At 39.4% G+C, this 15,889-nt stretch overlaps 1 protein-coding gene across 1 annotated transcript; it reads right to left on the bottom strand.

The window, feature by feature from the left end:
* Window positions 1–2,299: 2,299 nt before the first annotated feature.
* LOC130345576 (transmembrane O-methyltransferase homolog) lies at window positions 2,300–8,723 on the bottom strand. The gene is made up of 3 exons (XM_056554503.1): window positions 8,462–8,723; window positions 7,939–8,135; window positions 2,300–2,620 (listed from the first exon to the last, which is right to left on the bottom strand). The coding sequence occupies exons 1-3, from the start codon at window positions 8,721–8,723 to the stop codon at window positions 2,300–2,302; spliced, it is 780 nt and encodes a 259-aa protein (XP_056410478.1).
* Window positions 8,724–15,889: the final 7,166 nt, after the last annotated feature.

Genomic DNA, 15,889 nt, shown 5'->3' with positions numbered 1-15,889 from the left:
CAGATTCCAGATCAGACCCTAAACTGAATCAGACCCTAGACCAAACCCTAAACTGAATAAGACCCTAGACCAGACCCTCAACTGAATCAGATTCCAGACCAGACCCTTATCTGAATCAGACCCTAGACCAGACCCTCAACTGAATCAGATTCCAGATCAGACCCTAAACTGAATCAGACCCTAAACTGAATCAGACCCTAGACCAGACCCTAAACTTAATCAGATTCCAGACCAGACCCTAAACTGAATCAGTCCCTAGACCAGACCCTTAACTTAATCTGATTCCAGACCCTAAACTGAATCCGTCCCTAAACCAGACCCTCAACTGAATCAGATTCCAGACCAGACCCTAATCTGAATCAGACCCCAGACCAGACCCTAAACTGAATCAGATTCCAGATCAGACCCTAAACTGAATCAGTCCCTAAACCAGACCCTAAACTGAATCAGATTCCAGACCAGACCCTAATCTGAATCAGACCCTAGACCAGACCCTAAACTGAATCAGATTCCAGACCAGGCTCTAAACTGAATCAGATTCCAGACCAGACCCTCAACTGAATCAGATTCCAGACCAGACCCTAAACTGAATCAGACCCTAAACTTAATCAGATTCCAGACCAGACCCTAAACTGAATCAGACCCTAGACCAGACCCTAAACTGAATCAGACCCTAGACCAGACCCTAAACTGAATCAGATTCTAGACCAGACCCTCAACTGAATCAGACCCTAGACAGGACCCTAAACTGAATCAGATTCCAGACCAGACCCTCAATTGAATCAGATTCCAGACCAGACCCTAAACTGAATCAGATTCCAGACCAGACCCTAAACTGAATCAGATTCCAGACCAGACCCTAAACTTAATCAGATTCCAGACCAGACCCTCAACTGAATCAGATTCCAGACCAGACCCTAAACTGAATTAGACCCTAGAACAGACCCTAAACTAAATCAGATTCCAGACCAGATCCTAATCTGAATCAGACCGTAGACCAGACCCTAAACTGAATCAGACCCTAGAGCAGACCCTACACTGAATCAGATTCCAGACCAGACCCAAACTAAATCAGACCCTAGACCACACCCTAAACTGAATCAGACCCTAGACCAGACCTGAAACTGAATCAGACCCTAGACCAGACCCGAAACTGAATTAGACCCTAGACCAGACCCGAAACTGAATCAGACCCTAGACCAGACCCTAAACTGAATCAGATTCCAGACCAGACCCTAAACTGAATCAGATTCCAGACCAGACCCTCAACTGAATCAGTCCCTAGACCAGACCCTAAACTGAATCAGATTCCAGACCAGACCCTAAACTGAATCAGACCCTAAACCAGACCCTCAACTGAATCAGATTCCAGACCAGACCCTAATCTGAAACAGACCCTAGACCAGACCCTAAACTGAATCAGATTTCAGACCAGACCCTAAACTGAATCAGACCCAAGACCAGACCCTAAACTGAATCAGACCCAAGACCAGACCCTAAACTGAATCAGACCCAAGACACGACCCTAAACTGAATCAGACCCCAGAACAGACCCTAAACTGAATTAAACCCTAGACCAGACCCGAAACTGAATCAGATTCCAGACTAGACCCTAAACTAAATCAGACCTTAGACCAGACCAGAAACTGAATTACATTCCATACCAGGCCCTAAACTGAATCAGACCCCAGAACAGACCCTACACTGTTTTGCAGTCATTGGCCGTGTTGTTGTAACCCAGTGTTTCTCAAGCCCGGTCCTCAAGACCCCCACCAGGTCATGTTTTCTGGATTTCCTAAGTCTTTCACAGTTGATATAACTCTGGTGATGTCTGAATCACTGATCATATTTATATCACCTGTGAAAGACTAAGGAAATCCTGAAGACATGACCTGTTGGGGGGACTTGCATTGATGGGGGGGGGCGTGATGTCACGATACTCTGTCCCCATGGTCGGGAGGCATAATACTGAGAACCTCCAGCGCTTCTGGCAGTACTTACAGGTGGGTGCTGCATGCTAGATTGTGGGGGTTCCCAGCAGGGGATAAGATGTCTTGGGGCCGGAGCACACCTTTAACCCCAATGTTTGTCAAAAGAAGACAATGTGCTGCTCAATCACACAGAGAACAATCACCCAGGACCTTATTACATAGAAAAAACATGTCAGATATGATGTCATCAGGGCGCCCCCAGATATGATGCCAGATATGATGTCATCAGGGTGCCCCCAGATATGATGTCATCAGGGCGCCCCCAAGAAATGACGGACAGCAGATATTAGGAAACAGTCTTTATTCTATCACTGCAGCTTGGTGTATGTCAGCTCCGCCATGCCATCCCTGATGTATCGGAAGTATTCCAGGTGACCCCGATGCATCTTCAGCTGATATTTACCGCAGGTCTTCACGTACTGCAGGAAATGGGGGGCTCCGGGGAAGAGCACGTTGTCCGCCAGGATGATGGTCCCTTCCTGAAGCAGTCCCACCTCCTCCAGCAGCTGCAGGTCCCGCAGGTAGCAGCGCTTCCCATGGTCCATGAAGACAAATTCCAACTTCTGGACCCCATGCTTGTCCTTCAGCTGTGAGATGATGTCATCAGAGGGCCCGACCAGGAGCTCCACCTACAGGACGAGCGGGGAATAGAATGCTGAGCAATCAGAGTCAGTAGGCAGAAGACAAAGCTGACTGTCCAGCAGGAAGGTGCAGAGAACAGTAAGCACAGGGGACGGAATACAAAGACAAGATATGAGGACGGGATATAAGGCCGGGGATAGGAGTTCTAAATATGAAGACAAGATATAAGGACGACATATGAGAACGAGATAGGAGGACAGGACATGAGGCCAGGCATATGAGAATGAGATATGAAGGTGATGTAGGAGGACAGGATATGAGGACAAGATAGGAGGACAGGATATGAGGACAAGATAGGAGGACAGGATATGAGGACAAGATAGGAGGACAGGATATGAGGACAAGATAGGAGGACAGGATATGAGGACAAGATAGGAGGACAGGATATGAGGACAAGATAGGAGGACAGGATATGAGGACAAGATAGGAGGACAGGATATGAGGTCAAGATAGGAGGACGGGATATGAGGACAAGATAGGAGGACGGGATATGAGGACAAGATAGGAGGACGGGATATGAGGACAAGATAGGAGGACAGGATATGAGGTCAAGATAGGAGGACAGGATATGAGGTCAAGATAGGAGGACAGGATATGAGGTCAAGATAGGAGGACAGGATATGAGGTCAAGATAGGAGGACAGGATATGAGGTCAAGATAGGAGGACAGGATATGAGAACAAGATAGGAGGACACGATATGAGGACAAGATAGGAGGACACCATATGAGGTCAAGATAGGAGGACAGGATATGAGGTCAAGATAGGAGGACAGGATATGAGGACAAGATAGGAGGACACGATATGAGGACAAGATAGGAGGACACGATATGAGGACAAGATAGGAGGACAGGATATGAGGTCAAGATGGGAGGACAGGATATGAGGTCAAGATAGGAGGACAGGATATGAGGTCAAGATAGGAGGACAGGATATGAGGTCAAGATAGGAGGACAGGATATGAGGACAAGATAGGAGGACAGGATATGAGGACAAGATAGGAGGACAGGATATGAGGACAAGATAGGAGGACAGGATATGAGGTCAAGATAGGAGGACAGGATATGAGGACAAAATAGGAGGACAGGATATGAGGACAAGATAGGAGGACACGATATGAGGACAAGATAGGAGGACACGATATGAGATCAAGATAGGATGACACCATATGAGGTCAAGATAGGAGGACAGGATATGAGGTCAAGATAGGAGGACAGGATATGAGGAGAAGATAGGAGGACAGGATATGAGGACAAGATAGGAGGACAGGATATGAGGTCAAGATAGGAGGACACGATATGAGGTCAAGATAGGAGGACAGGAAACATGAAGCCATAAATAAAGGGTTGGGATATGAGGACAAGATAGAATAGGAAATGAGGCTAGGCATATGAGAACGGGATATGAGGACAAGATAGGAGGACAGGATATGAGGCCATGCATATAAGGTTGGGATAGGAGGACAGGATATGAGGTCAGGCATGTAAGGGCAATATAGGAGGACAGGATATGAGGACAAGATATGAGAACAAATATGTGGTCTGGATAAGAGAATGAGACAGTAGTGCGGGATATGAGGATGAGATGTGAGGACGGGATATGAGGATGAGATATGAGGATTAGATATGAGGATGGGATATGAGGGCGGGATATGAGGATGAGGTATGAGGATGAGGTATGAGGATGAGATATGAGGATGAGATATGAGGATGAGATATGAGGATGAGATATGAGGATGAGATATGAGGATGAGATATGAGGATGAATATGAGGATGAATATGAGGATGGGATATGAGGATGAGATATAAGGATGAGATATGAGGATGAGATATGAGGATGAGATATGAGGAAGAGATATGAGGGTGGGATATGAGGATGAGATATGAGGGCGGGATATGAGGATGAGATATGAGGATGAGATATGAGGATTAGATATGAGGATGGGATATGAGGGCGGGGTATGAGGATGAGATATGAGGATGAGATATGAGGATGAGATATGAGGATGAATATGAGGATGAATATGAGGATGGGATATGAGGATGAGATATAAGGATGAGATATGAGGATGAGATATGAGGAAGAGATATGAGGGCGGGATATGAGGATGAGATATGAGGGCGGGATATGAGGATGAGATATGAGGACAGGATATGAGGTTGAGATATGAGGGCGGGATATGAGGATGAGATATGAGGGCGGGATATGAGGATGAGATATAAGGATGAGATATGAGGATGAGATATGAGGATGAGATATGAGGATGAGATATGAGGATGAGATATGAGGACGAATATGAGGATGGGATATGAGGATGAGATATGAAGGTGGGATATGAGGATGAGATATGAGGATGAGATATGAGGATGAGATATGAGGACGAATATGAGGATGGGATATGAGGATGAGATATGAAGGTGGGATATGAGGATGAGATATGAGGATGAAATATGAGGATGAGATATGAGGATGGGATATGAGAATGAGATATGAGGATGAGATATAAGGATGCGATATGAGGATGAGATATGAGGATGAGATATGAGGATGAGATATAAGGATGAGATATGAGGATGAGATATGAGGATGAGATATGAGAATGAGATATGAGGATGAGATATGAGGACAGGATATGAGGATGAGATATGAGGATGAGATATGAGGACGGGATATGAGGATGAGATATGAGGATGAGATATGAGAATGAGATATGAGGACGGGATATGAGGATGAGATATGAGGATGAGATATGAGAATGAGATATAAGGACGGGATATGAGGACGGGATATGAGGATGAGATATAAGGACGGGATATGAGGATGAGATATAAGGACGGGATATGAGGATGAGATATAAGGACGGGATATGAGGATGAGATATAAGGACGGGATATGAGGATGAGATATAAGGACGGGATATGAGGATGGGATATGAGGACGGGATATTAGGATGAGGATGAGATATGAGGATGAGCTATGAGGGCGGGATATAAAGTCTGAATATTAGGATGGAACAAGAGGACTGGATATGAGGTTGGGATATTAGAGCAGCCTCTGGCTGCCAGGATCTTTTAAGGCTGCATTCACACCACGTTTTTGCAGTACAGTTTCCCGTATCAGGTTTTTGATGAAAAAAGGATTCCTCAAAACCGTACTAAACTGTATCAAAACGTGTGTACAAATTTCAACCCGTATACAGTTAAAAACCGTATACGGTTTGAAAAAATGATGTCCGGTTGCATCCATTTTTTAAGGAATAAAACTATAGGTTTTTAACTTTTTACTCCATTATGAATAAAGTTTCACTTGTTTGATTGAAATTCCAAGAAAAAAAACTGTGCAAAGTAAAAACCTTATGGTGAAAACCGGATGGAACCATACGCACAGTTCTGTACGGTTCCCATTGACTCCCATGTTTAGAAAAAAAACGTATACAATTTAATACAGTTTTTCACCCGGACCAAAAACCGTGGTAGACTACAGTTTTGGGTACAGGGAAAAAAACTGACAAAACTTGTAGAGGATGCAAAATGGACACAACCTGATGCATCTTTTGGCGTACGGTTTTCAATGAAGAGTCACTGCATACGGTTTTCAATGAAGAGTCACTGCATACGGTTTTCAATGAAGAGTCAATGCATACGGTTTTCAATACGGTTCCGTACGGTTTTCACATAGAAAACATATACGGGAACTGTACTGCAAAAAGGTGGTGTGAATGCCGCCTATCACAGTTTTCCCCAACCTGTGGACCGCCAGCTATTGCAAAACTAAGACAACCAAAGGGCATGATGGGAGTTGTAGTTTTGCCGCCGCTGGAGATCCAAAGGTTGGGGAGCACTGCGGTAATATGGAATAGCCGTGCTCTGGATTTCATCTATTTTGTGAAACAGAAACCGCCGACCTGCAGGGACGTGCACAGACATTTTGGGGGTCAAGGGCTGAACTAAAAAAAAGGACACTCCTTATAATTATTTAAATAAATGCCCACATAATGATGCCAGACTGCCTAGGGCACTTATAGGAAGAACATTAAAGGGGTTATCCAGGAAAAAACTTTCTTATATATATATATATATATATATATCTCTCAACTGGCTCCAGAAAGTTAAACAGATTTGTAAATTACTTCTATTAAAAAATCTTAATCCTTTCAGTACTTATGCGCTTCTGAAGTTGAGTTGTTCTTTTCTGTCTAAGTGCTCTCTGATGACACGTGTCCCGTGAACTGAAGCAAATCCCCATAGCAAACTTCTCCTACTCTATGCAGTTCCCGAGACAGACAAAGGTGTCAGCAGAGAGCACTGTTGCCAGACAGAAAAGAACAACTCAACTTAAGCAGCTGATTATTATTGGAAGGATTACAATTTTTTAATAGAAGTAATTTACAAATCTGTTTAACTATTTGGAGCCAGTTGAGATATATATATATATATATATATATATACATATATATATATATATATATATACATGTACATATACATATATATATATATATATATATATATATATACATATATAAACGGGATGAGTATTTAACTCAGGGGGAGTTCACCACTCCTGGTGTGACGGAGCTTTCAAGGGCCACTAAGCACTCCGCAGGCATTCTGGGTGGGGGAATATGCAAATCAGCTCATTACATCACCTTCTCAGGCGATGTTCCCTGGTATCAGCTTAAATCCAGTTACGGAATATAAAAAGCTAATCGGGATTAATGCCAAGCCAGAACTCTCTCTCCAGAAGGAAAGAGTACCCATCTGCGGACAGCTGTTTCGGGGTACTTGCCCCTCGTCAGTACAGAGCAGGGTGAACTGGCTTGGCTGAGATGAGGGGCCTTAGACCAACTAAACGGGATGAGTATTTAACTCAGGGAGAGTTCCCCACTCCTGGTGTGATGAAGCTTTCAAGGGCCACTAAGCACTCCGCAGGTCTAAGCCCCCTCATCTCAGCCAAGCCAGTTCACCCTGCTCCGTACTGACGAGGGGCAAGTACCCCGAAACAGCTGTCTGCAGATGGGTGCTCTTTCCTTCTGGAGAGAGAGTTCTGGCTTGGCATTAATCCCGATTAGCTTTTTATATTCCGTAACTGGAGCTAAGCTGATACCAGGGAACATCGCCTGAAAAGGTGATGTAATGAGCTGATTTGCATATTCCCCTATACATATATATATATATATATATATATAGTTTTTTTTTCCCTGGAATACCCCTTTAAAAAGGCAGGGGCTCAAGCCCCCTCTCTAGTCAACCTGTGCACGTCCCTGCCGATCTGCATCATGTGACACTATATACAAGTATATCTCACCGTATCATCATCAAACCCGGCCAGCCTTATCACCTTCTCAGCCACAGCGGCCTTCTTGGGGTTGGCATCTACAGTGTACAGCCTGGCGCCCAGTGGCAGGGCCTGCGCCATTATAATGGTGGCGTAGCCGCACTGTGTGCCCAGCTCCAGCACGTTGAGAGGCGCGTTCTCATATATGAGCCGGTCCAGGATCTTCCCTGCGGGAGAGAAAACGTAAGTTAAATTATACTGCCCCCTGGAGGAGAAATTCACATGCACTCATTTCTGTAACACCGTCATTGTATGAACAAGTTACTACCGTATATATGTGTGTGTCAGCAGAAAAGATAACAAACAGTATAGGGCAGTGCTTCCCAACCAGGGTGCCTCCAGCTGTTGCAAAACTACAACTCCCAGCATGCCCGGACAGCCGTTGGATGTCCGGGCATGCTGGGAGTTGTAGTTTTGCTACAGCTGGAGGCTCTCTGGTTGGAGAGCACTGGTATAGGGGGTAACAGAGCGGCTCTGTGGCTCCCGGTTATACCTTTTTGGGGCCCGATGTTGCTCAGGTATTCGGAGTTATAACAATATTGGTCAAACGTGTTGAGCACGTGCTGGGGGTCCCCGGGGATGGCGTGGGTGATGACGTACTCAAACGCTCGCTCCTCTCGTGGGATCCCTGTGAGGTAATCCTGAATACGGCGCACGATGACCGCGCGATAGAAGAGCAGGAAGTAATGGCGATAGCGAATAATCAAAGTGATAATGAACGGAATAAAGGCCAAAGCGATGGCGGGAGAAACCATGACTGAACCTGCAGGGAAAATTGTAAAATGTTAGTGTAAACCCCAGACAAGAAGAATATAACTACTATAATACTGCTCCTATATACAAGAATATAACTACTATAATACTGCTCCTATATACAAGAATATAACTACTATAATACTGCTCCTATATACAAGAATATAACTACTATAATACTCCTCCTATATACAAGAATATAACTACTATAATACTGCTCCTATATACAAGAATGTAACTACTATAATACTGCTCCTATATACAAGAATATTACTACTATATTATTGCCTCCTATATACAAGAATATAACTACTATAATACTGCTCCTATATACAAGAATATAACTACTATAATACTGTTCCTATATACAAGAATATAACTACTATAATACTGCTCCTATATACAAGAATATAACTACTATAATACTGCTCCCTATATACAAGAATATAACTACTATAATACTGCTCCTATATACAAGAATATAACTACTATAATACTCCTCCTATATACAAGAATATAACTACTATAATACTGCTCCTATATACAAGAATGTAACTACTATAATACTGCTCCTATATACAAGAATATTACTACTATATTATTGCCTCCTATATACAAGAATATAACTACTATAATACTGCTCCTATATACAAGAATATAACTACTATAATACTGTTCCTATATACAAGAATATAACTACTATAATACTGCTCCTATATACAAGAATATAACTACTATAATACTGCCTCCTATATACAAGAATATAACTACTATAATACTGCTCCTATATACAAGAATATAACTACTATAATACTGTTCCTATATACAAGAATATAACTACTATAATACTGCTCCCTATATACAAGAATATAACTACTATAATACTGCCCCTATATACAAGAATATAACTACTATAATACTGCTCCTATATACAAGAATATATCTACTATAATACTGCCTGCTATATACAAGAATATATCTACTATAATACTGCTCCTATATACAAGAATATAACTACTATAATACTGCTCCTATATACAAGAATATAACTACTATAATACTGCTCCTATATACAATAATATAACTACTATAATACTGCTCCTATATACAAGAATATAACTACTATAATACTGCCCCTATATACAAGAATATAACTACTATAATACTGCCTCCTATATACAAGAATATAACTACTATAATACTGCTCCTATATACAAGAATATAACTACTATAATACTGCTCCTATATACAAGAATATAACTACTATAATACTGCTCCTATATACAAGAATATATCTACTATAATACTGCCTGCTATATACAAGAATATATCTACTATAATACTGCTCCTATATACAATAATATAACTACTATAATACTGCTCCTATATACAAGAATATAACTACTATAATACTGCCCCTATATACAAGAATATAACTACTATAATACTGCCTCCTATATACAAGAATATAACTACTATAATACTGCTCCTATATACAAGAATATAACTACTATAATACTGCTCCTATATACAAGAATATAACTACTATAATACTGTTCCTATATACAAGAATATAACTACTATAATACTGCTCCCTATATACAAGAATATAACTACTATAATACTGCCCCTATATACAAGAATATAACTACTATAATACTGCTCCTATATACAAGAATATATCTACTATAATACTGCCTGCTATATACAAGAATATATCTACTATAATACTGCTCCTATATACAAGAATATAACTACTATAATACTGCTCCTATATACAAGAATATAACTACTATAATACTGCTCCTATATACAATAATATAACTACTATAATACTGCTCCTATATACAAGAATATAACTACTATAATACTGCCCCTATATACAAGAATATAACTACTATAATACTGCCTCCTATATACAAGAATATAACTACTATAATACTGCTCCTATATACAAGAATATAACTACTATAATACTGCTCCTATATACAAGAATATAACTACTATAATACTGCTCCTATATACAAGAATATAACTACTATAATACTGCTCCTATATACAAGAATATAACTACTATAATACTGCTCCTATATACAATAATATAACTACTATAATACTGCTCCTATATACAAGAATATAACTACTATAATACTGCCCCTATATACAAGAATATAACTACTATAATACTGCCTCCTATATACAAGAATATAACTACTATAATACTGCTCCTATATACAAGAATATAACTACTATAATACTGCTCCTATATACAAGAATATAGCTACTATAATACTGCTCCTATATACAAGAATATAACTACTATAATACTGCCTCCTATATACAAGAATATAACTACTATAATACTGCCTCCTATATACAAGAATATAACTACTATAATACTGCCCCCTATATACAAGAATATAACTACTATAATACTGCCTCCTATATACAAGAATATAACTACTATAATACTGCTCCTATATACAAGAATATAACTACTATAATACTGCTCCTATATACAATAATATAACTACTATAATACTGCTCCTATATACAAGAATATAACTACTATAATACTGCTCCTATATACAAGAATATAACTACTATAATACTGCTCCTATATACAAGAATATAACTACTATAATACTGCTCCTATATACAATAATATAACTACTATAATACTGCTCCTATATACAAGAATATAACTACTATAATACTGCCCCTATATACAAGAATATAACTACTATAATACTGCCTCCTATATACAAGAATATAACTACTATAATACTGCTCCTATATACAAGAATATAACTACTATAATACTGCTCCTATATACAAGAATATAACTACTATAATACTGCTCCTATATACAAGAATATAACTACTATAATACTGCCTCCTATATACAAGAATATAACTACTATAATACTGCCTCCTATATACAAGAATATAACTACTATAATACTGCCCCCTATATACAAGAATATAACTACTATAATACTGCCTCCTATATACAAGAATATAACTACTATAATACTGCTCTTATATACAAGAATATAACTACTATAATACTGCTCCTATATACAAGAATATAACTACTATAATACTGCTCCTATATACAAGAATATAACTACTATAATACTGCTCCTATATACAAGAATATACCTACTATAATACTGCTCCAATATACAAGAATATAACTACTATAATACTGCTCCTATATACAAGAATATAACTACTATAATACTGCCCCTATATACAAGAATATAACTACTATAATACTGCTCCTATATACAAGAATATAACTACTATAAAACTGCTCCTATATACAAGAATATAACTACTATAATACTGCTCCTATATACAAGAATATAACTACTATAATACTGCTCCTATATACAAGAATATAACTACTATAATACTGCCTCCTATATACAAGAATATAACTACTATAATACTGCTCCTATATACAAGAATATAACTACTATAATACTGCCTCCTATATACAAGAATATAACTACTATAATACTGCTCCTATATACAAGAATATATCTACTATAATACTGCTCCTATATACAAGAATATAACTACTATAAATCCAAAAAGCAAGTAAAGAAAGAAGTACCGCAGGGGGGGGGGGGGAAGAAAAAAATTAAAAAGGAGAAAAAATGCATATATCAGGACCGACAAAAGAAAAAAAGGCAAAGTTATAAGAAGACACTGAGGTCTTGGCGATCATTAAGTCCAGTTCCTTCAAGCGCTCTTGTGCGCATGATCCATCTCTCTTCTTTGCGTAGCAATGTTTTGTGACGATCAATTCCTGGTGAGCAGGTTTTAACTCTTTCGATCCCGAAGAAGCGCATAATGTTGGCGTCTCCTGAATGCACTGATCGTATGTGCGTTATGAGGCGGGCACAGCCGTGTCCGGTGTGAATTGACCTCAAGTGTTCCCGGAATCTAATTTTCAGCGGTCGAATAGTGGATCCAATGTAAAAGCACATACACGGGCAGACTATAGCGTAAACGACATATTCGGTCCTGCAGCAGATGAAATCGGTGATTCTTATTTCCTTTCCAGCGAGCTGATATTCTTTACCAGGTAAGAAGAATTTGCAGTGTGAACAGTTTCCACATTTGTAGTTGCCTGAAGGGATTGTTGCCGATAGCCAATCCTTTTCTTTTTGAGTGGAAGGGAGTGCACTGCGAACTAATACATTAGAGATGCTTTTGCTCCTTCTAAACGATATTATTGGTTTTTTAACCGCTGCTTCTTTAAACAAAGGATCGTTTTCTATGAGAAACCAGTTGTTTTTTATTACTTGTTTTATTGTGCCCGCCAACACGTTGTATCTGAATGAAAAAATAAATTGAGGTTGTAGGGAATTATCTATAGTTTTTTCTTTTTTGTTGCGATTTTTTTTATAAGTTTTTTTGACTAAATCCAATCTTGGGATTTTGGTGGCTTTCTCAAGTGCCTTATTCAGTTCAGATGGAGGATAGCCTCTTTTTAGGAATCGATTATATAAATCTTTTGATTGTAGTTGGAAATCTTCTTCATTTTTCTTTATTTTCCTAAGCCTCAAAAACTGACTGTAGGGGAGAGCCTGTTTGGTATGGGAGGGGTGAAAACTGTTAAAGTGCAGAAGGTTGCTGGAAGCTGTGGGCTTACGATAGCCCTTGGTGAAAAACTGATTATTTTCGACTATAAGTAGAACATCTAGAAATTCCATGGTAGATTCACTGATTTTTTTAGTAAATTTCATATTCATATGATTCTCCCCTATAAAGGCAACAAATTCTTCAAAGTCCTTGATGGTACTGTCCCAGATTATCAGGATGTCGTCTACATAACGGAAGTATTTTATGATATGATGAAAGAATGGATTGGTATTGTTCAAAATATATCTGCTTTCAAAAATAGCCAGAAAAATAATAGCAAATGAACATGCTACTGGCGTCCCCATGGCCGTCCCTGTACACTGGGCATACCACTGGTCTTGAAAAGTAAAGCAATTATTTTGCAAAATTAGCTGAAGTGCCTCACAGACAAATGATACAAACAGGTCATCTTTTTCGGCATTATTCAAAAATTCTTGAACGGCAAGGACACCTAACTCCTGCGGAATTCTTGTGTACAAACCTTCGACATCTATTGATGTCAATTTATAAGAATTGTGCCACTCTAATGTTTCAAGAGACAATAAAAGATGGTCAGTATCTTTCACGTAAGATGGAATATCAGCCAATAGGGGGTGCAAGAGCCATTCCACATACTGTGAGAGTGGCTCTGTCACTCCTCCTATTCCGGCCACTATGGGCCGTCCAGGGGGGTGCTCCAGGTTTTTGTGGGGTTTTGGGAGAAAGTACCATTTGGGGTTAATAGGATGGGCAGGTAAGAGTTTTTCCGCATCCTTTTGCTTTAAAAATCCATTCTCTGTATACTTCCTTAGTAGATTTTTAATTTTGTTACTGATATGGTTAGTGGGATCAGATTTAAGGGGGGTATATGTATTGCGATCATGGAGTTGTCGAATCGCTTCTTTGATATAATAATCCTTTGTCATTATTACGACATTTTGACCTTTATCTGCTTTTTTGATAATCCAATCATCGCGTTTTTGTAGCTTTTTTAAGGCCATGGCTTCCTCTGTTGATATATTAGGTAAGGCTTTAGGATATATTAATGCCTGCATTTGTTTAGACACCTGCCTAGAAAAAACATCCAAACAACTTCCTTGTTGGATAGGGGGATTGAAAGTGGATTTTACTCCACCTCCAAAAAAAGTTTTTTGTGAACTTTTGTGAGAATCGCGTTCCAGTCCTTCATTTTCTGTAAGACTCATGAGTAGAGCCACATCTTCCCAATTAAAATCCGTGAGAGTTTTTTGGGCAAAAAATCCTAAATTCCCTATTTTTTCTTTGATATGAGTACTTGTATTTTTCTTCGTAACAACGTGAGTTGGTTCGGCTTCCTTTTTATTGAAGAAACGGAAAAGATTCATTTTTCTTATATTCTTGTATAAATCAATTTCAAATTCGACTGGATCGAAGTCGACTGGGAGACAAAAATTAAGGCCTTTTGTGAGGACACTAAGAGTTGCGTCATCTAAGGTTTCTTGCGTGAGATTTATGACGGAATATTTTTCTAATGTGGGAACCACTTCACTTGTTTCCTTTTCCTGGCTGTTCGTGGATTTGCGGTTTCTTCCTCCTCTTCCTCTTCTGGTTCTCCTCCTAAAGGGCCAGTTTCGGAGGTTGGCATTTTTTGAGGAGCAGATGCGGTTTCATCTTGCTGTTGCGATTTTTTATCAGAAAAACTTGTTTTTTTCTTCTGAGTTTTTTTTAAGATTAGGTCTGTTTGTTCGTCTGAATTACTGGAGTCCGACTCCGTAGTCCAATAGTCCCGTGAGGCTTTTTGACGTGGGTAAGTGCGTTTTTTTATATTTTTCTTCTGCTGATTTTTATTCCATGTGAACACTTTATTCTCTTCGTAATCTTGTTTATCCCGAATATATTTATCTTTTTTCCTTTCTTTTAAATCGGATTGTATAGGGATGAGACGTTTCTCAACTTTCTTTATAAAAGTTGAGTATTGGCTTTCTGTGTGACGGGTTCTAAGTTCAGTCCTAGCTCGACATAGATCCATGGTCACTTTTTCGTATTCTTTTTCATTGCGTTTTAAAGTAAGAGAGAGAAGTGTGAACGAGTGTTGTAAATTAGCTTGTTCCCATTCCTTGATAAATGCTGCATCCTGTAAAAATTGTGATGGCTCCTTAAACACCCTTAAGCCCCTGGGCACCCTGTTACATCTTGCATATGATTTTAATGATTGAACTGACCAAAATAACTTAGTTTCTTTTTCAGCCAGTTGTGTAATCTTAAATTCAAGTGTTTTAGTGCTTAAAGATTGAATGGAATCCTTTAAATTGCATCTTTCAAAAAACTCCTCCACGTCCTCTCGACCTGATGATAAAAAATGTCCAGAGTCCTCTGCAGGGGGGGCCTCCATTTCTTCCATTCCAAAAAGAGAGGAGATGAGGAAGAAACGTGATATGAACAACTGTTGCTGATTGAACGATCCTGTGGGTAATCCAATGTGCTCAACTCCGAAAAAAAGCAGAATTCAAACAGTCCAACAAGATGAGTGGCACTATTGTGTGGTCTCCCT

This window comes from Hyla sarda, unplaced genomic scaffold (genome assembly GCF_029499605.1).
Source record: "Hyla sarda isolate aHylSar1 unplaced genomic scaffold, aHylSar1.hap1 scaffold_760, whole genome shotgun sequence".
Classification (NCBI taxonomy): Eukaryota; Metazoa; Chordata; class Amphibia; order Anura; family Hylidae; genus Hyla; species Hyla sarda.
This window is presented reverse-complemented; position numbering and strand designations above follow the sequence as displayed.

Bases quoted from the DNA above. Each gene is read 5' to 3' on its own strand.
- LOC130345576 (XM_056554503.1), bottom strand. From the start codon at position 8,723: ATGGTTTCTCCCGCCATCGCTTTGGCCTTTATTCCGTTCATTATCACT. The intron at 8,136-8,461 runs GTATAACCGGGA...TCTCTCCCGCAG, and splicing joins CAACATCGGGCCCCAAAAAG to GGAAGATCCTGGACCGGCTC. The intron at 2,621-7,938 runs GTGAGATATACT...CTCGTCCTGTAG, and splicing joins CCGGGTTTGATGATGATACG to GTGGAGCTCCTGGTCGGGCC.